This window comes from Augochlora pura, chromosome 7 (assembly GCF_028453695.1).
Source record: "Augochlora pura isolate Apur16 chromosome 7, APUR_v2.2.1, whole genome shotgun sequence".
NCBI classification, from domain to species: domain Eukaryota; kingdom Metazoa; phylum Arthropoda; class Insecta; order Hymenoptera; family Halictidae; genus Augochlora; species Augochlora pura.
In genome coordinates this window covers 11,507,728-11,534,373 of record NC_135778.1, presented here as the reverse complement: position 1 = coordinate 11,534,373, position 26,646 = coordinate 11,507,728, and the positions used below count along the sequence as shown (strand labels likewise).

Sequence of the window (26,646 nt, the reverse complement as noted above, 5' to 3'; positions counted from 1 at the left end):
TCTCTCTCTCTCTCTCTCTCTCTCTCTCTCTCTCTCTCCCTCCTTTCCTCTTTCCCTCTCCCCCTTAGCGTCGTTCGTGTGCACCCTGTCGCCGCTGGTCCTCCGATTCCGTCTCGCTCCGGTGTTCGTCGGGGTTCATCCCCTGCTCTCCGTCTCTCCGGCGGGCTCCCCCATCCCTAGCGTTTAGATATTAATGCGTAGGGTCCAGTATTCACCGGCGGTTGCAGTGCAACAGCGGTTTATACGAATATTCCATCCCACGGGACATATCCGCTGTACAGGCCGCGGTTGTAACTCGGAGCGAGAGCCAACGAGGAGAGAGAAACAGAGAGGGAAAGAGAGAGAGAGAGAGAGAGAGAGAGAGAGTGGGGTCCGCCGGTCGGCTCGACTCGGCTCGACGCGGTGCAGCGCGGAGCGAAGCGGAGCAGAGCAGAGCAGCGTGGAACGACGAGGAGCGGCGAAGAGCGACGGCCCCGCGGGCTCTCCGATATTAATACATTCCATTACCGCAGACAATGACCGGCTGAATGGGCCTCTGACTCTTGATGAGCTCCGGGGCGCCCCCGCATCGCATTCGAGAGCCTCCTTCGCTCTCTCGTCCACGTCACCGTCTAATTTAATACACCGCGACCCCGGGCGAAGGTGCTTAGAATGGCTGAAGCGCCGCGTCGGCGAGTAACCTCCTGAAAAAGAATGCACCGGATGTTCTGTTAGGGTCACCTTAGATTCCACCACGGACACCCTGTTGGTCTTTCCTGGCCGTCCACGTGAATCGCGGTGCTGCTTCCTGAATGCTGGACACAATTCTTAGAGGGCGGTCTCTTTGAGCTTGCTATTACTTGGGGAAGTTGAGGAGTAACTCAGGTTTTTATTAGGTTTTTGCTTAATTTCGACTGTTGCTGCTAGTCGTGTATCATTTTATAAGTATCAGAAGTAAAGAATAGTTGCTTTTATCGATTAACCCTTCAACGGGGGACAACGTGGTATTTTTTAATAGTATTATGTAAATATTATGGATTACCAATATGTTGTAAAATTTAATAAAAGTGAATAATTATTAAAACATTTAATTTCCCTAATCTATAATATTACTTAGAACACATCTGAATAAAAGTGAAACTAGCCCACAGTATTGTATTATTTACAAAAAGAAAATATCAGTGTTATTTGATCTTAATTTTATGTTTTCTTGCATTAACAAATTTCCATTGTATACTTATTACTAACCTAATAGCTACACATTACTAGTTTCGTATGGGAATTTTGAAATAAAGGGGTGAAAACAGTTCAAACCACAAAGGATCAACACGAACATTTTCTGGCATCTAATATACATTCAAATACCAGAAACGCAGCAAAATCTGTAATAAATATATTAATCACAGAACACGAAAATCGAGTTTATAATTCCATCAGCAGTCGATGTCTTATTTGCACCATAATAGAAAGCTCTTTCCCCGCAAACGGTGTAATTAATTGATGGCGACTGCCGAGAGTTCAACTTTACCATCAATTGTAGCGCCACGGAGATGCAGTTGCAAGCGAAAGCCTTGCCCGAATCTTCGTTAAATTACACAGTTGTACGTGTGATGTCATGCTAGGAGCTTTGTCAGGCAACGTAGTTCTATTTGATGACTTGTCCGAGTCTCACTTTGACTGCACTGCGAGAGAGGGTTAATTACTCCGCTCTGCTTTTTCGTCTGTCCACGTTCATAATTGCACACTTTACACGAACACAAAGAGTAGGACACAACGGTGCGCTAGAATCTTCAGGAAGTATGCAGTACCGTGTTTCCGAACTCAATATTAGAATTTTTGACATCGACTGATTCGCGGAACAGGCAATTTCGCGCATTCAACACGTCCGTGTTAATTAAAACCGTCGCAGCGCCGTTCGCACGATTTCGCCCGAAGACTCGTCCGCAAAGAACGGAAATTTTACAAAATAATATCTGCCGCAGAAAATTGCAATCCGTTTTCTTCGGCAGTCCTTATCTCCGTGCTCCACGGTTCCTGAATATTAATTAAAAAATTAATCCGGCCAGAAACGGTTGGCACGCAACGGCGCCCCATAACCGCGGAATTAGCTGAAAGGAAATTTACCAAAATTCCAGCGATATTTCGTTAGCCAACCGTGGTTCATTCGGATATTAAACACGTTCGCGATGTAATTTAATTAACCAGTGTGTCCCGATATCATTTATTAACGATCGATGATGGAACGGCGTAGCGTTGCCGGTGTAATTAAATGCGAGCAAGCTTTCGGGTTTAGCGGGCGTGATCGATTAAACGAATCGCGGGTAAAGACGTTGCCGGGGCGGCATGAAATTTCGAAAGAACAAGGTGAATACGGAGCGGGAACGGAATGGAAAACCGTTCAACGATCAAAAGGCGAAAAGCAGGAAAGCCGGAAAATTGTTTCCGTAAGGATGACGAAAGCGATTCCACTTCTGTACAGGGGAGAATCTTCGAGTGTGCCCCGCCTCGAAAAACCGAGCACTCAGCAAGAGCCCGGCTTTCGCTTCCTTAAAGAACATCGCGCAGCTGCCGGTTCTTTCGCACTCTTTTCTGCCGCTCTTCTTGTTTCCGTTCGACAGTGTCGCCGGAATGGACGCAATTAAGATGGCGTGGAAGGGGGGACGGTCGAGTGGGTGGCCCGTTCAAAGAAATTGCAGCGAATCGGGGAAGTCAAAAGGCGAGTCGCCGCGACGAATTTCGTCCTCCGAACGAGAATATAGACAACGATTCACCGGTGGGATTCAATTGCAATTACGGGACCGACCACGCCGGGTTGAAAACACGACACTTCGCGGCGCTCCTATTCGTTCGTTCACCTCGGTTTACAGAAACGTTGATATGGGTTAACCGTTACCACCGGCCAGATCCAAAGATGTAAAGAGAATTAAGAGAGGCGAATTTACATTCGCGCGGCGCGCCGCCATTTCTATAGTCCGGGACTGAAGGCGAGACTGTACGGAGTTGCAGACACGATTTAGCAATCATCGTGTTCTTTTTGTCCGGCCCATTCACTCGTGGCTGTCCTTCCGTCTCAATATTGAATAAATCGCGGCAAGAGTCTAATGAAGTTTTCTAGACTGAATGAGGATGGTAATTTTATTGTTCGCTGCAAGGGGATGCCAGGGTAGGATTGAAATGTTAGTCCGTTGATGGAAATTTTCCGCATTGATTCTGAAACGAATTTAGTATGTGTTTCTACCTCTCGTGTTTCCTTCTCTTTTACACGAATTATATATTTGTTAACAAGTTTTCAACCACGATACTGGAAAATATTCGTATTCAATCGTGGTGTGTCTAAATGAATGTCTAAATGAATCATGAATATATAAAATAATAAATTAATTGTAAAATATGATTGCTAGTTCTGATGGTGATTCAAGTCGATTATTCAATTTCAAAAGAGCCAGTTCTCCTCGAAACTGCCCGAATATTAACGAGAATCGCTGCAACCGTCGTGAACGCCTGTGAACGCTTCTAAAAATTGCAAATGCGCGTGCGTTCAGCTCTAAGATTATCTCCCGCGCTGTCTGATCTCGGCGAAGCCGATTATCGCGACGATCAGTTTCCCGTTAGGCCACCGCCGAAGTACGAGGCTGAATTTGAATTTCGAGATCCTTCTTGAATTTAGCGTGTAATGCGCGCGTTTCAGAATGTTAATGGACTTCGTTGACCCTCCGCCGACCCGGGCGAGGAAGGATTGAAAATAGTATTCGCTTTAGTACCCTTTAAAGCGAGCCTGTAATCGAGCGCGAGTATAAAGACGGCGCGCGGCCCTCCTAGGCGCAAGTCTTATCTGCGCTTTCTAAATTACAGTGTATCAAGTAATGGCTTTTAAGGCGGTCGCTTGCATAAAAAAAAAAAGAGGATTGCACGTTCGCCGCGTTCCTCGGCCTGTCCCGCGAGCGCGGCTGCGCGTTTCTATCGCGCCAAAGTCGCCGGCTATCTTGACAGCTTTGATTTTTCTCGCGACCGCCGGCCAACAGGAAAGCCGGAGATCCGCGGGGATCCGCGGCGGCCTGGAAAACTGTTATTAACGAAAAGATATACAACTCGGGGACCGCATTCGTTTCGTCCGCAGATTGCGCGCAGTGTTACCGAAGGACGTTAACTCGCCGGCCTGATAGCGACTACAATCTTGAGCATAAAAGTTCTAGGAGACGTGTTCGTAAATACTTCTATTAAAAGTTATCGCCCAAAGACTTTACTGCCCTGTGAATTTTTATGCGGGTTCATTCTTGGTGGCCTCGACTTTCGAGGATACTAAAATAGTTCCTTAAAGAAGAATTGTTACCAACAAAATAGCACGCTATTTTTCATTTTCGCGGCGCGAGAAATTAGGGTAGGGCGGACGATTACTGCGTCTTGTTGCTACTGCAACAACTTTAGCAATTTAATCGGTGTTTCTTGAGAACATAGAGGCAAATTTCAAGGTCTCTTTTATCGACATAAATTTTCCCATGACACGAATATGCGTATTTCTTTTTCTGAAAGATATTTTATTTTTCTTTGAACATTAGGGGAAAGAAAAAAGCGTTGTGGAATTAGTTATCGTGTGACTATGTTCAATTACTGTGTTTCTTACTTGAATAATGAGCCTCAAGAACTGCACATAATAAAAATTTAATATTTACAAAGTTATAATAATATTTAGTAATACATGCTATAACAAAGCTTCACATTTGTATTTCTTCATTTTAAAAACGTGGTAGAGATTATTGGAGGTTATGTAGGTCCGTTCGATACTAAGCAGCACAATAATAATTAACAAATCCAGTGAAAAATAAGTCGAAATACTGTGCAAAGAAGCTAAAAGTAAAGATTCAAATAAATAATCACTGCGATGTTTTTCCATAACCTTAATACGTTTCACCAATATAATTAACATTGTGATATTTAACCTAGAATGTGTTATTTTACTGTATATTAATCTCCATTTTTGCAGTTATTTTTGTAAGTCTTTTCATAAGCTTTACAGAAAATTCCACGAACTCGGTTTCACAAAATGGAGATAATTTTAAGAATATTCAATTGAGAATACATCATTTCAATAGACAAATAATCAAATGGATTTTAATTAGAATATGTAACGTCTTATTCGAAAATAAACTAAAGCCACAGTAATTGGCTATTCGATAATGCATCCGCTATAAAATTTATTTAATTATCTAGCACTCTGTGAGCATTTCTAAAAACAAAGGATCAGGCCAAAACTGCATTCGTGATCCTCACATTTCAAACAAACGCGTGCTACAGAAATACAACGATGAAGAAACGAACGATTTTTCCCAAAAAACGTGAGCGAACGAGTTTCTCCTTGTTGCGCGAACATTTCGAAGAAACTCGAGGTCCTCCTGAAAGAAGCGATTTCCTCCGAAATCCCGCGGAAGAAACGAGAAAGAGAGAGAGAGAGAGAGACGCGGCGCAACGGGCGGCATAGATTCCGGGACGAAACAGTAATTCGGGATTAAGAAGACCGTGTTCGATTATTCGTTACACACGTTCCGCTGATACGGGATCGAAAACCGGAATTCAATTTGCGCGGCGGTATCAGATCGTCCAGGACGGGACAAATTTCCACGAGGTTCAATAAGCGGGGCTCCTGAAATTCCTCGAAGCAATACCAGCCGGCGAATAGGAACACCGTCCGCCGAACGGCGAGACCGGCCAGATAAAACACGGCGGAACTGGCTCCGTTTCTCGGCTGCGAAAGTTCGTTTGCTAAGTGCTGGGAATGTCTTCTTGATTTCGCGGGGAAACGCGGCGACGACGACGACGACGACGACGACGACGAAGGACCCTTTAAGGAGACACAGTCCCCGGCGTATCGCGATAACGTTTATTGCCGTGGCCGAAGGTGCGGCTACGACGTTCTCTCAATCTTAGCTGGGAACACCCTCTTGCCGGCGGTATCGGGTCATTGTCGCGCCGTCGAAATTGTATACGTGTGTCGGCTGATCCTGGGAAGATTTGTCGAAAAAGTAGCGGAAACTCCTTCCCGGGCACGCTATTTAGTTAACGATTACCGGTGGTCAGACGGGGGCTCGGAGAACGGGAAAGACAAAGGATTATTGTAGGAATCTGGCTGTATTGTAGGGTTTAATCTTATCGCGGCGATACTCGGACTCGTTATCGAGTCGTTCTCGCAGCGTTCGGCCTCGGTATTCTATCTGAACTGATTCCGGCTTCTCTATGGTGGAGACCCGAGATCGTTCCCGAAGAACATTGTAATGGTTCTCAGAAATTTTCCAAGACGGGCCGAGAATTGTGAACGATCTGAGGCAGGAGATCTGATAAGTATATTGATTGTCGGTCAGTTTCTTTATGTAAATGCGGACAGTGAGCGTAATTCGTGGTTGTTAGGAATGTCAATTTTTTATAGTCGCGTGGAGGATTTTGTAGTCTCTATTTCACGAGATTCTGCATCAGCTCCATGCCAGCAGTACTGTAAGCGTGTACAAGTCGCTAGAATACATTAGGAATATATTATTAGACTATATTAAATTTATTAAACTAAGAAATTAGTTGCAATTGCAACTGAAGTACTAAAATACATTATTTCACAAATCTTTTACACATTTTAGACATTGTAGTTTTCTAATCACGTCATTAGATCGTAATAAATATTTTATTCCTAAAACAAATTCCTAAACATTATTATTAATAAATATTTTATATTATCCAACGGACGCACAATGATCTGTGTGAATTTTCAAGTACGTTAATGAAGTAACCTTGCCATATAAAGCATTAAACATGCTGCGATATAATTAAAAAACGCGTTTATATCAGCTTAATGAATATCACAATGGTATCATAATGTAATTAATATTACCGATACTGTAACAACCCAGTGAGTCTACTTGTTCATTATCACGGTTACATCGCTCTATTAGGTAGAACGATAGCTGCTTAATAAGATAGAAATCCTATTAAAAGAGAGACAATATTTTTTCCCAATTATTGAGTGCATAATGGTTACACTCTGTGAAAGGCATTTAACCTTTTAGGTCCCCTTGATTGTACCTCGCAACACGTCATTAAAAAGGATAACAAAGTTACAGTCAATATTAACGGTCAATCGTATTAACCGTCACATCAAAGTAATTAATAAACTGCGGATCATTTGAATTGAAGTCCTTGCGCAGTGATTGTAGTGAAACAGGAATTACATAACATTTGTAATTATAATAATCACAGTATTTCATATCTCTACTATTATAATTCGTTCAAGCTAATTTATCGAATGATAAATAAACGATCAACCGATAATCTTGAATGAAGTTTAATAAATAAATATATATATATATATATATATATATATATATATTTATATATGTATATACAATGGTAATTATTAATAAATCGATTTAAAAAAACATCACCGTTTTTCCAAACCCTTGAAGTAATCGTTAAATTAATAAACGCAGAGAAAATGTCGGAAAGCACTGGCTCCGTGCGTCATACATTCGTTTGGCCTACAGGTAGAGTTTTGTGAGCGGTTGCAGGCTCACCATGAGCGCACCACATCCGCAGTCCACTCACGAGTGCAACGCAAATCTAATATTCCATTTCGAACGATTTCCATTGAAAACCAATGAGGGCGGTGCATTTCTACGAATTCTACGTTAAACGTATAATAGATCCAATTTCCCCCCGTACAAGCGTAGGCAAATTCGCGGTAGCGCACGCGTATTTTCATCGGCTATAGCACGGGGCGAGCGCGCGACGGTCGAGATTTCCTTTTTTCCGGCACGTCTACGCGGAACGGAGCAGAACGGCACCCGATAAGTCCGCCCGCATGACAATTCCCTCGGCCGGCGGTTTGCATAATACAGGTCCGAGATAGTGGGCAGAGACGGCGCGCGTCCCCCTGCGCCCGCTAATTTCGCCGAAAGCCAAGAATCGGCCGCGAGGCGGTCGACGACGATGGAAAATTTAAGTTCGCCACGGTACGGTATCTGCGCGCCGCGGTCAATTTAATGCGGCCCGTCCGTCATTCGGCCGAGGCGGCCGGACACGGTTCCACGCGACAGCTGAAAACAAAGTGGCCCGGTCCCCGTGAAAGACGTCGCTCGCCTGCTCGTCCTTTTTTCGACGACACGGACCACACACGGCTCGCCGCGGCGCTCTCTCGAACGCGGAAACCAAAAACGACGCCTCCGGACCGGCGCGTGTAGGCAGCGCGAAACGGACGGAACCGCGGCTGAACAACATGCCGCATGATCAATAGACTGCAGACTTTATGCATTCGTGACCGGAATTAGTAACTGCGATTTGAAACGGTTGGAAGTTCAAAGAATTGTAATCTAGTGTGGATACTCTGTAACTAACTTGGGCAATGTAGACGCACTTTCATAAAAGTGCAGTATTTTATTCGATTAAATGAAAATTTCGAAGCAAACTTGTGCGACGACAATTGCTTCTTAACACGTTTCGTGCCACGCTGTTTTCACTTGACTCTTTACACTGACTATCTGATATTTTACTAAAAGTTGATATATTATATGTAATTATTAATTATCGTACATACAACAATGAAACGGACTTATTGTGACTCATTCTCGTGGTGGAAATTAATTATTTACTTCTAAAATTAAAATTAATTTACTTCTAAAAGAAGTAAATAATTAATTTCCACCACGAAAATGAGTCATAATAAGTCCGTTTCATTGTTATATATGGGCAGTTTTGACCATCTTAATCGGCTATGCCCTTTGTTGTACACTATCTTCTTAGCGATCTAAATAAACATCTAAGCATGTACCATTGGTGGTACACGTGGCATGGAACGTGTTAAACATTCGTACACCGTGGAAATCAGAATAAAATTAAGAAATTATAGTTTGTCAATTCAATCATCAAATAAATTAATTTAAAGTGGGGAGATAGCCCTATTCGGCTGGATAAATGTTAAACTTGTCGTGTCGGTCAAAATGATCTTTGCATCTTTTATTCTTATATTGTTCAGCTTGTGCATCTCCTTTCATAAGAAATAGTTGAATAAAGGCCTTCATGAAATGTTTATCTTATAATGAAAATGGTAAAAAGTGTATATAAATTTAATATTATCATTCTTATAAAGAAACATATGTTTACAATTTCTAGAATTTGCTAGGTTTAGCGTTAAACGCTGCGAAATTTTTTTAGCTTGGTTTGTTCATAATGCAGATGTGCCATAGCTCGATAGCGATTATTTAAGGATTCTCAAAGGTGAATAATTCTGGAAAAGAATCAAGAAAAGTTATTTTCGAGTTTCAGTTCTGCTCATTGTCTCAGTCTTCTTGCATCAACCGATCTCGCCTCTTATTGGTAAATGTTTATTGACAATAGCTCGTGAACAAAGTCTCAGATTGCACTTGCGCTAAGGAAAAAGTTACTTCACTAGACGTCGAGAACCCTTCATTTTAATGATTTATATGATTGTGAGTAACTTTTGGGACACCTTGTGCATATGTGTATTCGTACACACCCTTTTAGATGCTATAACCTTTTTAAAACTGTACTATATGGCTTGAATCTTATTTAGATAATAGGAGGACTAGTGTAGTAGATAATGGTAGATTACCTTTCATTTCACGATATTGAGAAACTTTTGGGACACCCTATGCATATGTATATTCGTGCACACCCTTTGAGATGCTATAAAGTTGCACTAAATGGCTTGAATCTTATTTGGACTATTACAGTAGACAATGGGCAGAATGCTATTTTAGTTTAACAAAAAAACACTCGCGCCTTTCAATCTTTTTTATCTAAACCTGTAATAAATACTGAAAATATGTCTTTCATATGTGGCGGTCCGACTAAAGTTTGATTCCGCTGCGGTTCGATTCTGATGCAGTTTTAGTGCGGTTCCGGTGTTGTTCGGTTCGGTACGGGGTTTTGATGGGGATAGAATGGTATCCCGGTCATTCTATACCCAGTCCGAATTGCTTCCAGCAGCGAAAACCCGTTAGAAGCCAAACGCGTTGCAAGTCTCTAATTAAAAGCGCAGCGCTCTAGCGACCGTAACGCAATGCTACGATTGGTCCGCGAGTCTGGGTGGCAATTTCGGGAGTAAATTATTAAATCCATTACATTAAATCCATTAAAATTTTCTGAAAAAATACATTAGTAATAGAATCCAGTATTAAATAAAAATTAAGAGAACTTTAAATAAAGTTTAGGTAACAACTTAAAACAATGCAAATTTTTTAGTTTTATATCATATTTCACACTTTCAATCACCGGCGACTGACGCGGCCTGAACGGAGAGCTCGGTGTCAGTCGCCGATGACTGACGCGGCACTCAACGTGTTAAATTAATAATCTAGCTCGATCATCGCTATAAAATTATAATGAAAACTTAACAAGTACTGATCGTTAGACCAACTGCATAATGAACTTGCTATATATCCTTGAACTTTGAAATAACGCAGAAATAGTTCGGTCACGCTTTTCGAAGCACATTCGGTACACCGGTGCGCCGTGCGAAACAAGAATTACAACAAGGGGGAGGGGGAATATCAGTGACTGGACGTTATCACTCGCGACGCTAATAATAAGTGAAACGATAATGGCGACCGGCGGAGAACATTAAACCGGAAAATATGAAATCGGTGGAAACACGAGCTGCGAGGCATTCCAATTGACCGTGAAGGGTGGAAATGGCAATGTCGCTGCCGAGAGGGTGCACGCAGAAATTGACGTTAACGGTGATGCAAATTATTGTGCGGCGACGTCCCTGCACCCGTTGCTCGTAAAGATTACAGGATATTTCGGCGGCTTTTCTATTCCCGGAGGATTGAAAATTATTTCACAACGCTTTTACAGAGGAATTCGAAGATTTAAGGAACGATGGAATTAAAAAGAAACCGAATTAAATTCTTCCATTGTAGTATTTATGTTCGAACTGTTGAAGCTGGCAAATTCTATCATTTCAGATTCATTTTACGATGAACATAGTTAAAAAAAAGAAAAAAGAGAGGTTGATTTTCTAAGAAATTCAATTTGGGTGTACGTATACATTGTTTCAATTGTATTACATTAACCTCTTAGGCACGACGGACTACTGTAGTGGCTTTCATGAATGTTTCGTGCTTTACTCAATCGTTTTATTAATTATTAAAGCAAACGATTAAAGTGAAAGCATGTATGTACAATACACTAAGAATATATGTAATTAAAACTATATATGTATAGCTACACGAAAAAAATATATATTAAGAAAAATGATAATTTAGTTACGAAAAATTTTATTTGCGCAAAATCCAGCCGTACCTAAGAGATTGATACATGGAATATATGGATTTATTGCAAACTTTATTTCTCCAACTAGACCACACTCGCAATGAAATCACAATTAACTGCGTAAATTTTTAAGAACAAACCGTGTAAAGATCAAAGAGAAAAATGAATTTACAGTTCACTTCTGCTACTTAGCATAAAGGGAATTCGTGGCGTAAAAAGGAATATTAAGAACAATCCACTACGTATATAAATTCCGCAACGGTAGTAGTTTTATATGTTTAAACGCTGCATTGCACATTCACCTCATAAGAAAGGAACAAAGAGGCTACGGTGCAAGATCAGGATATTCTCGGAGGCAGTTCGAAGAACACGACGGGAACTCGCGGCACACACCATCGAACCCAAAATGCCCAAGCAAAAGACACGGCAGTAAGCTGAGAATGACCCTCGTAACTTCCGTTTACAATCCGGATTAGCATAGAAATTTCTTTCGCCTCGTTCAACCCCCGGCGCTGGCGAAGGGCGCCGAGGTACGAACAGTTCGCCGACTGATGCGAATTGCTTCTTAATAACGAATAATATCAATTATCCGCAGACTCGTAAATTTCACGGTCCGAGGGACTGTCCGGCGATAGTCCGGCTAACACCATAAACCCGACCTACACAGCCATTTGTCTATTATTCCGTCTCGGGATTGCAGGTTGCGGTGGCGCGCGTCGAACGCGTTCACCGTTGTCGTCGTTAGATGGTATCGGCGCGCCTCCTTGGCCCGTTGTTCCGACAACGGGGAACCAGTCCATCCGAGCCGGTTGTTAAGGATAAAGAGGTACTTCCACCGCGCGGGCTGTAAATCTTGCGAAAGCAGCCTCGACTATTATAACGACGACCGGCCGCGAGCGCGTTTGCCCTCGAGAACGCTGCCGCGCGTTATCATTCTCCCATTGATGGCCCGATGGCGAGCACGATTATTAGCGGCATATGATCTCGCGTTCGCGTTCGCGTTCGCGACGCGACACCGGCCGGGAGAACCGAAACGGAAAGAAAAGAAATGGGAACGAAGGACGAGCCGCGCGGCGGGACAGCGTTAAGTTAATTCGTACTTCGTTGCAAATTGCCCGACATCCCATCGAGTAAATAGCGCGGCACGACACGTGAGAAGCGAGGCGAGACTGTCAGGTGAAACGAGTTTAGATAAACTGGACTCACTCCAATCCCCGTCAGATAAGGGTGTCAATGTTCGCGGCGAACCGATAAAACTATCGCCGTTAGGTCTCGTTCGAGCGACAGCTCTACCTGCGGACTCTATCGAGGTGCCTACGAAATGGACTTCGCCGATGATAAAATGACGAATAGAGGTACGAGCTAGGATGATGATTGACCGACTTCTTCGTGATTATTTTTTAATCGAGTTTCGTTCCGTTGTTCACTTGTCGTGTGACAATGTTTAAACTTTTATGGTGATTTCTATACTTTGTCAGTTTACTTATTCTTGGATTATATTGTCTGATTGATCCCTAGCTTCTAAACACAAATGGACAATTTTGGAATCGAAGATAAAATCGTTTGAGACTTGCTGCTCTATAGTCTACTCTATAGCTGCTTTACAGTCGTTGTCGATCGGCGATTTTGAAACGAACCTCGTATAATCGTATCTCTTCTTCCTAAATTATTCTTCTGTGTCCATAAGCTCAGGAACAATTGAAAATAATTTACTGTACATAGACTTTCATATAAAATGATAATGGTAATAGAATTTAAATTGTTAAATTCTTTAAGTCTTTTGACTGTTTAAAATTATATCCAATCAGTTTTGTCATACATACCGTAAAGTTGAAGTTCAGACATGTGTGGAGCCAATAAATTCCTAGTGTTCTAGTTTTTTTAACTGTAATTCTATTCCTTTTTTAACCATATGAGGCGTGCGACCCGCAGGCAGGAGGTTTATTGATTTTTCTTTCAAATAATCGGCAGGAAACGCACCATTTTGCATAGTTAAATATCTGAAAATATTCACTGGTCTGCAAATACGTTTGAATATGTTGTCAGCAACGTTATCGTGAGAACTAATAGCCGTGGTGAAACGAATATAAATAACAGTGCAACATTGTTCGCTGGCTGATAAACACGAAGTACTTATGGAAATCTAGGTTCCCTACAATTTTTCCTACATACCTTGAGTTCACTCTGCAAACATGCAACATTAGCTACGAGAAATTTGTTGACTTTACATTTGCCAATACTATTAATATAATCTTGATCTCAGCTCCTGGAATATTTGTGCACGATTACAATTTTGAATAAATCGGTGCAGTTGTTTATCAATGTACAAACAGATCGTTTCACGATCCTTTTATATTGACTTTGCCACGTTATTTGTGTTAGATACATGGAATATTTATTTAAGTTATTTTATTCCTATTTATTTAAAAGTCTATACTCTTAGAAATGCGCAACTTCTTTTAAAACTGATCGAAACGACTTAAGTTTTTCAATAACAAAAATTTAACAAATGTATTTGGTACTTCTAGGTAACTTATATTCATGTTGAAAGTTCTATTGAAATCAGTTGACGTATAGTCAAGCTACAAGTACTGAAAAGTTACCTGTTTTTTGCGATCTTTAATTGTTTACAGCTCATATCGAGATGAACCGACTTTGATGAAATTTTCAGCCTGCACATAAGTTACCAGGACATCTCAAATGCATTCTTTAAATTGTCATTATTAAAACAAACAATATTCTTTTATTCCAAGTAATAACAGAATTAAAATAAAGGTATTTTAATCACTGTGTAGTGAACTAGTCCCTCCTAACATTTACACAAAAATCCATGTCGTTTAAACCAGATTTAAAAAAGTTATACCATTATAAAGTATCGATTCAGTTTTTTTCCCCACTGTAAATAAGTCTTTTAATTTAAAAACTCAATAAATCTTCCTAATTTCAGCCTATCAAAACTTCGTCTAATTCCATCGACCACTCCTGCACGTTTCCCTCTAATAATAAGGTCAGGCTCTGCTTATCACATTCCGAGAGGAAAAACCTCGGCGGGAACTCTCAGCCGCTGTCCCCCTATTTCCCTTCGAATTTCCCCGCAGATAAAGCTTATTAAAATCAGGAGCCCGCGGGAGCCCGCGAATCGTAAAATCCCCGAAAACGCGTCGCGTAATCAGATTTCGAAACTGCGAAAAACTTAATGAACCGTTCGCGGTTTAGTTTCGCGACGCGGCAGCGTCGGGAGGAGGGAGCGAATTACCATCGTCGAAGATCGCAAGGAACCGTGATGGTGGTGGTGGTGGTGGTTGGTTCCTTCCGCGTTGTAATTTCATCTTGAAAATCGCAGGAAGATTGGACTCTCCCCCCCTTGTGGTGGTCGGACGGGGCTCCGTCCTAATTGGAAAAATTGAATTATCCGTATCGTAATCGCGGACGCGTCGCGACTCTCCGACGGCAATTAACGATAGCGCAAATATTCGCGGGGTGCACGTTGTTAAAGCACGCCTCGAAATATTTGGGTAATGAAGAATAATGCACGACGCTAAAACAAACTCGAGTCCCTGGCCGCTTAAACCTTGAAGACGCTCGGTCCCACCCCTGCCGTCCCCGCCGTCCCCGCCGTCGGCTCGCCAGGTTTCCGCGCTATTCAGCTCGCACCTTCTAAAAGATATACCAACACGTATATAGGTATAGCGTGACGTTGGGACGACGAGAAGCTTCTCTCTTAGCCAAGCATTTAAACGGTCCACGCAATTAGGGAAGGCGCTTCGCGCCTCATGTTTTATTCATGCCGACTACGGCCGGGTTCTCTCCGCGCCTTGCTTTCGACCCCCAAAGATTAAAACCGAAGCACGACAACGGCCGATGCCCTGGCTACAACCTGGACATATTAAATGGCCAGGTTGCACCTTCGATCGGCATCACCTGTAAGTCAGGGAACGACCGAGAGCCGCTCCCATTCCACCCTCCCCCTTCTTTTTTGGACTTTCTTTTTCGTCCTGTATCGCCTCCTGACAAGGTAATGCCTGGTTCTTTGGTTACTTGTCGTTTACCTTAGCATCCCGCGACCTATCATTTATTTCGCAATTTATGACGGCGAGTCGCACATTGTTTCTTTTCTCTTTGCTCTCTGTTTCTTTGTTTCGCTTTCTCTCTCTCTCTCTTTCTCATTCGAGGGAGATGGCTATTTGTAACGATGACATGCGAGGGGGACGGCCAGAGTGTCCGAAGCCGCGGCAAACTTCCCGCCGGCTGGTCCCAGGGGCGAGAAGTTTCGCGAGGGCGCGAGGGAGGGAATTTTAAGGTGTTATGATTATTCGACTCGTTTTTAATTTTAAATGAGCCCCGATGCGCGGCTGCGCCTTCCTCACCCCCCCCCCCCCCCCCCGTTTGTTTTTTAATGACGATTGAAATTAGCTCCCAACTGCACGCCCACCTTCCGGGAACAGGGAAACGGGATTAAGAGTTGCGAAACTGGAGTCTGCGAGCCCGGACGCCCCCAAGTTTACTTTCATTCGGCTCTTCCTGTTCTCCGCGTTGAATTCGCGCTTGAAACAAATACCGGGGAAGCTTTTTGATCGAGTGTCACGATTGCTCGTTTACGGCGAGATTGTAAAGGAGGATTGGATCCACTGGGATCGTAAACAACAGCGCTCCCCGCGGGCTTATTCTAACGGAGACTTAAAGAGTTCGCGAACTTCTGGAAAATCGGTGGGAAAGTCATTTGCAAAACAGAGGTTTCAGGTGGCGCTACAGAAGTGTAAAGAGTACGCTGGAGAAACGTGGAGGAGTTTGCCACTGCGACAGCCTTTGTTGATCGGTGAACGCGGGCGTTGGGCGAAATTTAATCAGCCCCCGTTTATGGTCCCTTTGAATCAACTGCCTCGATAAATTGTTGGCGTCAAGGGTTTCGGATGTCAACGCTTTCTCTTACAAACGACAATTGGTATCATCGTAAAGCGATGACTAACTCTGGTTCTTAGAGGAAGCGATGGAACTAACGAATCTAGCTGGCCAATCAAGGCTCAATCAATTTAATATTCTTCTCGCGTCAAGCATAAACTGTGATCGTTCTTCTTGGGCCAATGGAAGAGTCGATAATAATATTAGTAATTATATAAGATGTTAAAATTTTGAAAAATTAGATGCGTCGAAGCACGGAAGTATAGAGCACTTTCAGAATTTTGAATCGACGTTTCAAACACATCTTCGTACTACGTGAAAGAATATTGATCTTGACCATTTACAGGCTCCTCAACGAGATCCGTGATTTCATACAAATAAACGAAAGTGGGGTACTCCTCGAATATTAATTTCCTGTAATGCTGTGACGTGCCGGCAGGAATCTTTTGATTTTAATGAATTCGCGATCGTGGTCTTCGGTGTCGCGGTCGGATCGCGCGAGGAGCTCACGTGACACAAGTGATTTGAAAAGTTTCGAAGTATCACTTGCACAGCCCTCTATTCCGTGGTATCTACTCCCTCTGAATTTCATTAAACGACCGAACTCGTGTTTCTTTTTCCCCGGTGGCCGCTTTGATCGCGGATCCGGTACGCAAGATCAAGGGTGCAAGTTCTTCTAGAAAAGTTGCCGGGGGGTTCGAGGGCGATTAAATTTATTATTGGAAAAATGAAAATATTAAAAGTTACCTGGGAGAGCCCGGTATTCGCGACGATATTGGAATTTACTTGAAAAAATTTTTGATAAACAAGACGCGTGGGGACGGCGCACGGGGGGTGACGCCACCCCCCCCCCCCTCCCCCTTCCGCGCGGATACCGTTGCCGGGCTTAATTAATTCGTTACGTTCGGAAAGTACCGCGGGCCTGGTTTGAGGAACAAGCCGATCCCTAAAAGGACCGTGAATAGATCGAATCTTTAAAGTTCATGGAATGGCCCCAGGAATGCCGCGCCCGATTATTCTTCGCCTCGATATCGTGAACATTCTTTCGGGCGATGCCGAAGTTACGATCCTCCCCCGAACTTCTGTCTTGTTTAATTCCTTTTTATACCCGTCTTCCCGGGATTTAAGAATGCTACGATTTCATTAGCACTTACTCGAGGAAGATGCTGAGATAAGATTTACTTTAAAACTGAGGCGGATGCCGGAGAATTCTTTTATATCGAAATGCCTCGATATCGAAACGATCGATACTGAAGATCTTTATCTGAAATTAATTAATTATGGGAACAAACTCGTTCAACCTATTCACGGATGAATTTTTATAGTAGGAAACAAGCCATTTAATTTTTTCTTTTTTATTTATCATCCATTTCATTTCACTCGATCAAGGTTTTTCCGTATTGCTGAGCGATTCTGTAGTAAATAGTTTTTCAACTAATTCTCATTTTATGTAGACTACGAATAATCATAACTTAAAGAAAACTAAATGTACGTGGCAGTATCCCTGAAGAGGTTAAGATAGAGATTTTTGAATAATGTTTTCCTCCTTTTTCTTGTGCAAACGCTCTTTAAGTGTAGGTGTTATTTAATTTATCAAACGGTGGATAAACGTAACGATAATTAGACTGCGGAGTTGGATGCGAAATAAAAATGTTGTGCATTAATTGCAAGATTCAGAGGCAGAGCAGAACATTATTTCTTTCATGAATCATTTTGATATTAAAAGCAATAATCTTAAATTCGTCTGTTTCAGATTGTTCTTACTTATTTCTGTCACAATTTATATTATATTAAATTTGTACAGTACACAAATATTGTGCTTCATTCAATAATATAACAAGATTTTAGGGTAACATAATAAATCCATGAAAGTGATATTTTCAATCAGGTTGCAAATTTTTCTATAAATACAATTTTGTACCTGCAATATCAGAATTTATTTTAATTAAAAAGCCTATTCTCTAAATAATAATGCACAGAATATGATCAGCAAAACTAGAATACTGAAACATATTAATTGCAGTTTCTAATTGCGGATCTGTCTCATCTGTTTCAGATTAAAATCCGAGAATCTCGGTGGCGCGTGGTGTCCCAAGAATCAGATCACCCAGGAAGCCCGAGAATGGTTGGAGATTGACCTTCATACGGTTCACTTGATCACAGCCACCGCTACACAAGGTCGTTTCGGGAACGGTATGGGTGTTGAGTATGCAGAGGCGTATCTACTCGATTATTGGCGACCGCGCCTCAAGAAGTGGGTCCGATACAGAGACATTAAAGGGCAAGAGGTAAATACACGTATCCTAACTTGTCTTACGAAAATCTGCCAAAAGTTACATCACTGTCCTTTATACTCAAATTAATTTATTTCAATAGCAATTTCGATGATTTAATCCTCTCTTGTCGAATATTTTACCAGGTATATGTGAACTTTCATAAATAGACTGCGGATCTTGAGCAATTATAACAAAAATGCTCCAGAAAAATATAAACCAGAATATTTGAAAATATAGATGTAGCATATAGAAAATTTTGAAATTCGAAGGCGTAGAATAATATAAATTTTGATAAATATTCGTCTCGTTAATGGATAAGTTTGTGTGGCAAGAGGTAAATCTAAACAATTTTCAAATTTTTCTATGTGAAATTGAAAATTTGTCAAATTGACTTCGTAAAGCTAGTGTTAAAAAAGTTATACCATTTTAAAAGTGTCGACTCAAAATTATTCACCACTGTATATTAACATACGAACTCAAGATAGACTTTTATAATTCAAATTTCAAAAAGTCCAAAACCTTCAAAACTAATATCTATGTTGCGATCCCAAAACTGTCGTAGTTAACCGGGAAGTACCGCAATCGTGGAATGAAGTAGTCAAATAATATAAGACTGTCCCATTAAATTTACCCGGTATCCAGCAGTTGTTACACAAGCGAGGTATCAAATTTAATTCTGCGCACAGAACCGCAGTCTACTTATGATTAATCAAATGGTAGACGGTCCGTCGGACCTCGACCCCAGCAGGGGTCAAAAGCAACGTGTTTTCGAGACCGATGATCGAGAGACCGCTACCACTCGCAGAAACACGCAACGGAGAGTCGCGCGATCAAAAGTGCGCGCCAGCGTATATTGATAAAAAGCACTGAAGATGTAATTTATGGGCACGGTCGCGCATCTGCTCTCTTTCGCGATCGACGGGCGTCCAGCTGCGCCCGGAATAGTCGAAACCGCGTCGGAATTGGCCGGCCTGTCGCTGGTCATTGGCCTGAAATAATAATTCCGTACCGATTGAGACGGAGAGATTGTTATTCCTGGTGGTGACTCTTGAAGCGCAGAAGCCGGGCGAACGTGGTCTGCGCGCGCTAGCCCGCAAGTTCAAAGCGGGCTCTCGCTCGGCGATCAAGAATCGAAGACCGGCCCGAGGATTATCCCGCTCGAAGCGTAAGCCGCTTATCGCGAATCCGTAAGCTAATTTCGTGCCGGTGATGCACCACTTTGTCGAGCTCGGAAACAGAACCTTTGAGCTTTCTGTGCTCCCGAGTTTCGCGAGTGGATTCTGGTCGAGCCGTGTGTCTCCCAAACCGATCTGGAGAATTTACTATAGCAGCGAGTGCTCCACCGACGAAATTAATTATTACTTGACTCGTATTAATGCATTGCACATGCCTGTTAGAGCAGTAGTTGTTCGCAATCGCTTGCGGTCGAGCAAATATTCTACGAATTTAACGAACAAAAAAATGGACACTGTATTTTACTCGAGGGTTGTTGGATACTCAGCTGTTTCCGTCACCTCTGCGTCTGCCATCCGTCCAAAATCCAAGCGAAACCCAAATTAGTCACCCCGTAACTAAAAGTGCTAGTTATCTCCCCCTTCACTTTTTCGCCTCTGAGCCGCGTTCGATCATCAAATAAGAATTTCACGAATTTCACAAATATTATTAATGAAAAACTTACCAATTCAGTTGTAAATGTTGTCATCCAGAAGATGTAATCCACTTATGTAGAACGGCACAGATTATACTAACTGTCACTTTCACTTTCACTTTCGCTACACTATTATTCAACACTGATCACGAATTATTCAACAATTAACACTTGTCCGAAGTTTCCAGCGATATTTTGCGTGGCCCTGAAAATGGCCGATTAAATTTAAATTCGGTGCTCGAAATGTCTATCGTCCACATCAAGACACCATGTCGCCCGGGTGGTGGGTACTTGTCTTTCGACGGCCGCAAGCGTCTCCGCGCGTACATTTGCGACGGCACCATGAATTCGAGCTATCAAATCATCTGCATCGGCTATCATTCGGGTATCACTCTTGTTGCTGCAGCACACGCGTCCCCATTACACCGTGCATGCACCAACAATATTTTGTACTGTTCTTGCGGCGCGTACATTTTCAAAACCGGAGAAATTATACACGGACGAAATCTCGAACGAAACTGTTGACTCGTAGAAGAAACTGCGGCATACTGAACGATGGCCAACAATGCTTCGTTTTCTTAGAATCGAATGTCAACTGTTTTTCACCGATCGCGAAATAGTCGTATACAGACCAGCTGTGTCGGTTCAATCGATGAAAAACAGTTGAAATTCGATTTTGTGTGCATACGAAATTGACCAACAGTTTCACTGTTTAACAATTTCTTTAAATCTAAACTTTGTCCGTATAAAAATGATCTAAGGACGTGATAGAATAATTTCAGTGGTGCCTCAGAGTCGCCACTCGAGTGCTAACGGTTAAAAACTAATATTACAACGGTCAGCGGAAAATAATAATTAGAGTTGTTAAAAAGAAGACCGTAATGGTCGTACCGCGCCACAAATTCACGTACGAAATGGTTACCGAATCGAAGTAATTACGAACAGCGGTTATGTGAGGCGAGAGAAGAAAACTGTAAATTGGATCGTTTGCAACTTCCTGTCGTTGCGTACCGCGGATAAAAGTTGAGGGAAATATGTCCGCGTAACACTCTTTTTCCCATTATACGGCAAGATTACCTATTAAAACACTGATGATATAATTAGAAGCTGTACAGGTGGAGCCTGTCCTCTTAAGGAAGTTTCAAAATGAATTAATCATCCAATTAAGAAGCTTATCGAAGTACCGGGCCCGCGCGTTACAACGGAACGAGTGGGACGATAGATACCAGAACAGTTTTAACAAGTACCGGTTGAAAGTGGAGCCCGATGTACACGGCGCAGAGCTCGGTTCTAAGAGACTCGTAAGAAGCTCGCCAAGGGCGACACGACACGTTTTTGTTCAAGTTATCGTCTCTTACGTCCGCCGGTGTTTATGGAGTTCGTCGGTGTTGCTGTTACGACGCTTTAAGTCTTAGCCGGCGTTGTTCCCCCGGGTACAATTCTGCAGTGACGTGGACAGTCATTAATGCACGAACGGGATCCCTGCCTCGGTTTACGAGGGGCGCTGGTGCTACCAGCAGGCGATACGTTCGGAAAGTCGCCCGGCGAAAAAGCTTCGTCTAACTACCGGGCAAATTGACCGACCGATCGAACGTCTCCCGCGTCTTTGCCGGGCGCGGTTAGCATCTTATTAATATTGATGCACCAACTGCACCAGGATTAACGTGCCAAGGGACTGCGGTCTTGCCGGCCGTCCCCCCTATAGTCGGCCAAGTCGCGTGCTCCACTTTGTGATTTCATGTAAACTCTAATTTCGACACCGATGCCACCGCCAGCTGTGAACGCTGAATCGCCATTGTTCGATAATTCGGTGCTTACGATACTTATGACTTCCTGCTGCAGTAAATTCTCCTTGAGTGTTCAGGAAGTGTCAGGAAGTCGGAGTCGAAGACACGGTCGCCTTTATGGTTGCCGACCTGAGCGTGAGAGCGAAAGAGATTGGATGAAACTATCTGAAAAGGCAGCGGTCAGCCGGTGTACGTCGCTATGAATATATTGCAATGCTAGAGTATAAACAATGTTTTAAATTTTTTATTTTTAATTTTTACGAATGAACAATTTTTTAATATATTGATTTTAGATTTTTTTAATTAAGCTGATGACAAGTTTTAGATTGTATTTATTGATTATACGTAGCAAGTAACTTATTTTATTTATGAAAGAACGATTCATATCTACGTATGAAATATTAAAAGCAACGCCAAAGAAGGTATCTGTATCGTTTGAAGGAAAATATCAGTGAAGTTATGCTGTAAGAGCCGCGATTTACGCACACTGAGAGGTCGTGCATCAATTGGAAATGAGGGAAAATCATTGTCGTAGATCATGATAATAGATAATTCCAAGAATGATACGCAACGAAACAATTTAATGTCAAATATAATCTTGTACTTATCTAATTAGTATATGCATAATACTGCATAATATCAATGAAGCTTTTTCATGGACAATCATTATTATGTCAAGGTTATATATATAACCTTGACATAATAATATATTAACAATATATTTACTTATAGAATCACTGCGACAATATAATAAAATTAATTACACAGAAACTATGAACTACATAAATGTAGTCGTAATTATATCGTGTTTGATTTTATTTCAATCAGAAATAATTGTCTAAATTATATCATATTTGGTCTCATTTTAATCAGAGAATTATCGACAATTTGTTTAAGAAAAATCAGTTTTGGAATTTTTGAATTAGAAAAGTTAGGTCATTGTATTGCGAGTTGTCTTCCGGGAATTCGAGTCAAAGGAATCGTGGCGCGTGCCACAGCGCAACGTGTTCACCGACTCGGTCGAAAATCGATAAATTACAGGGCTCGCTGGGACACTAACAGCAGGGCGAAATTTGGACACTTAAGAAGAACTTACTGTAGTAACCACAGTCCCGCGGTTCACCAATTCTGAAAAACAATTATATTTTAGAAATTTTGAAGCCTTTACGGATACAAAGTAGCGCTTGCATTTCAATTAGTTTATTGAATTTATCGGGAGTCGTCGAACCTGTACTAAGTTCATTCAAACTTGTAGAGGTATCATAAAGTTCGCCTGCACCCAAGGTAACCTCGTAAAATCAGCATACATATCTCATCGATAAACGGTGTAAAGACAGTGTTTAATATTTTCCATTGCAATATAAAATTTAAATAAAAATCAGCAGTCATAAAAATTAACATTTGAAGCAGCATTATCTCTGAAACAATATATCCGATACAGTGAAAGCTATTGGACATCTTAGAATACAGCTGAAAATTAGAAATAATTAATAGCTGCATAAACTAAGCACTCGTACCTACCTGAAAATATTTGTTGCGCCATTAAAAGTCGACAGACGCGATCGTCGAATGCAAATCTTCAGCGAGGCAAAAAGAACTGCAGCACCGCCATCCGAGAAGTCCTGCATTCTGCAGGAGGGTTCGTAACTCTCGAAGAAAATAAACCTGTAAACCCTCATCTCTTGAAGAAGCGAGCCTTTCTTTTTTAATAAATTGGTTATCGACCATCTCTATACTTCCGCTGTCCAGTTACTGCCTTATTAATATTGATAGACCATTTGCGCCGGCGCTAATGCACTCGGGGACTGTACAACTTCCTTCAGCTTCTGAAGCCGTCGCCTCCGTCACGTGTTCAACCTTATGATTTCATGCAAACATCAACTTCCAGCTCCCTGCCTCATGATTATTCACTAATTTGCGATCAACCTGTCCCAATTATCGGCCTCCGGTAATCGTCTTCTTCATTTTCTTCGACAACGGCTCGGCTCCGCTTGTCCGCTAGGACTCATCTTGCTTGTAAATTGAACAATTACAACAGATCGAACACCAAAATCGAACAACACGCGCGCTAATTGAATGTTCGGTTGGTGGAGGATCGTTTTTATCCGACGGAAGTCGCTTATGTTCAAATAAGATTACGACGACGGGGTAATATTAGCATTCGGGAGAACAAACTTCCTTCGCGCATCGCACACGCTAACTTAATTACAGGTGCTTGAAAATTCTTTCGAAATTGAATCCGAATATTAATAATAGGTCGGGGGCGTTTACATCGACTCCATTGAAAATTATGAAAATGCAAATTCGTGTAAACGCCTGCCGCTTAATTGTTATGTTCTCGGCAAGTCGTCGACAGCGACGATAAATTCTCCCGCCACCTTTTCCCACGTGCTTTCAACCTGAACAAATTTTAGCGAAAAAAACTTGCGTCTACGAAAACTCCGTTGCGACCTGCGTGAATGTTGAGCTCTTCAAGAACTTCCATCCATGGAGCAGCCTCCGACCCGACGAATTTTAATCCGACGTTTCGGACCTCTTAATAAAACAGCCAGAAAAATGTTTTAATTACTCGCTGGCTGGCATGATCCTTTTACGATTCCTTCAGCGCGGCCCAACGCTTTCAAGAATTTACCTCAGAGTGCTGTAGCTTGTTTATTGGACAAGATTCGCACATAACTCGATCCGTGCAAACTCTATCGACTCTATCGTCGCACTTTTTTAATTCTGTTTTGTTCCACCGTAGCTTATTGTATCTCCACCGAGAGGATACTTACTATCCTCACACTTTCTCTTTCACTTTACAACTTTCCCTAAGCTTTCGAACACGTCCAATCTTTCAGTTTCTTCGCTAACTATCCCGCTGCGTTCTATTTCCTCGCTTTTTCCTCGCAATTGTAAGCATTAGGCTCGAAACGCACTTACGTGAAAGGCTCTCAGAATTTCTCGGGACACAAATGTCTTAGACATTTTTCGACCGTGGAATGTTGCAGAAATTATATCGTGTTTGATCTTAGTTTAATCAGAATAACATTACAATTGCATTAGCAAAAGTCCTATTAGGAAAAAGTGAAAGGCAAGAAAGTTACGGAATGCGTTGTCTATTTCTATTCTCCATCCGCTGTCTTTTTTCCACGTTTGAAGAAGCTTTAAGACACTCGTTTCCCGAGAAATTTCGGTCCTGGACGGCTTCGGAGCATTCTGGTAGCACGACGGAATCTGGCACGTAAGCGTTCCGAGCCTCAGAGTGCCTGTCAAAAAGGCAATGCGAAAACTTCGCTGGGTTTCGCAGCAGCTAAGTACACTCGTTTCTCAAATTATAGATCATTGTTATCTCTCTGTTGTCGCCGCGTAAATGGAGTTAATGGGAAGCTGTTCGCCGGCATCGTACACCTAACAGGCTCCCACACTTAGGAGATTTCTCTTGTTGTTAGCCGGGTCGTGTGTGCGTCGCGTAACACGTGATAATAATTATCGTGGCACCGACGACGCAACTGGCACAACTTCAAAAGACTCGTAATTGAGGCTCCAGGCAGCCGCGACTGGCATCTCCTTTTCCGTCTCTGACGCAAGAAGGAGGACGGTTTTTCACCGAAACCAGAGTGTAATAACGAACAGTCGCATCGGATCGCAATTAACCGGCGCGCCGCGGTGTTCCGGATGATTTCTGGCGGTCGGATTCCATCGACGAGCCGAACTCGACGAGATTTTCCCGAGGCCACCGGCAATGTAAGTCCGCGAAAACACCGTGCAATTTGCAAACCGCAGTCTGCGGGAAATGGGCGGGCTCGTTGCTGCACGGTTAGACCGGAGTTAAAGCCGCCGCGCGCTGTTTTACTGTCGGTGCACTGCCAGGTGGCTTTTGGCACGGGAAAGATTTTATTCGGCCGGAGCCGGCAGAATGACGATTTCGTCGCCGTGAGAATTATTGATGATGTCGCGAGATGCGCCCGAGATGAAAAGATAGCGAGTCGGCGCTGCCTGGATCCAGATTTATTTGTTTATCGTAGATGAAAGGGAAAGAAACGGGGCACGCCGGCGTTTGAACTATTAATGCGGGTAAAACGGAGACGTGCGCCGCGGAGAATATAATATTCGAAGCTGTATTTTCAGAGTTGCCCTCGTAAATCTGGATCATCGTTCCAGGCGTTTCTGTTTTCGTTTAATTTATTATACATAGCGGGTCATCTATTGGTTTGTGTTCAAATTTGTTACAAAACGAACCATTCAATAACTTACTGATTCATTATTAATAGTTTTCTTTATGACAATTTAAACGGAAATCGATGGATGACTCATCATACATGTACTTGCATCTTTAATGTCCGCTTTTATTTCTTCGCGTACCAATTTCTCGTGTCGGTAAAGTTTTCGAATCATTTTGGAATTGACTATCAAATGAAGAATTATTATCTCCATTGGAATTATGAATGATTAACTTGCATTTCTGTATACCACTTTCTCCGATTTTATAAACTGCCAGAGTTGTTCATTCGTTTCAGAACGTTGCTTTCTAAAGCGACCGGATTGTCCGAATTAAACAACGCCAGTGCCAACAAAAATGTATTATCAAAAATGAAGTAATAGCTGTGTGTGTAATGAAAAGCCTGGTTTTGCTAACAAAAGTACATCAACAGAAAATTCAGTAATAATTGAGATAATAAAAAATTCCTTCGTGAAAAATCTCTTCATTTAGCAAACTTAAACGAGCAACAATTGAAATGTATTATAGAGTTTGAAAACCATAAAATAAGTTCACTTAGGATAATTATTACTGTAATCACGTGGTCGT

The 26,646-nt window shown here is 42.1% G+C and overlaps 1 protein-coding gene across 1 annotated transcript in view; it reads left to right on the top strand.

Moving 5' to 3' along the window:
• LOC144472458 (discoidin domain-containing receptor 2) overlaps nt 1-26,646 on the top strand; it is a 267,709-nt gene that overhangs the window by 145,443 nt on the left and 95,620 nt on the right. The window contains exon 5 of the mRNA XM_078185567.1: nt 18,203-18,434. Coding sequence (XP_078041693.1) covers nt 18,203-18,434 — 232 coding nt within the window. The remainder of the gene's footprint in view (nt 1-18,202; nt 18,435-26,646) is intronic.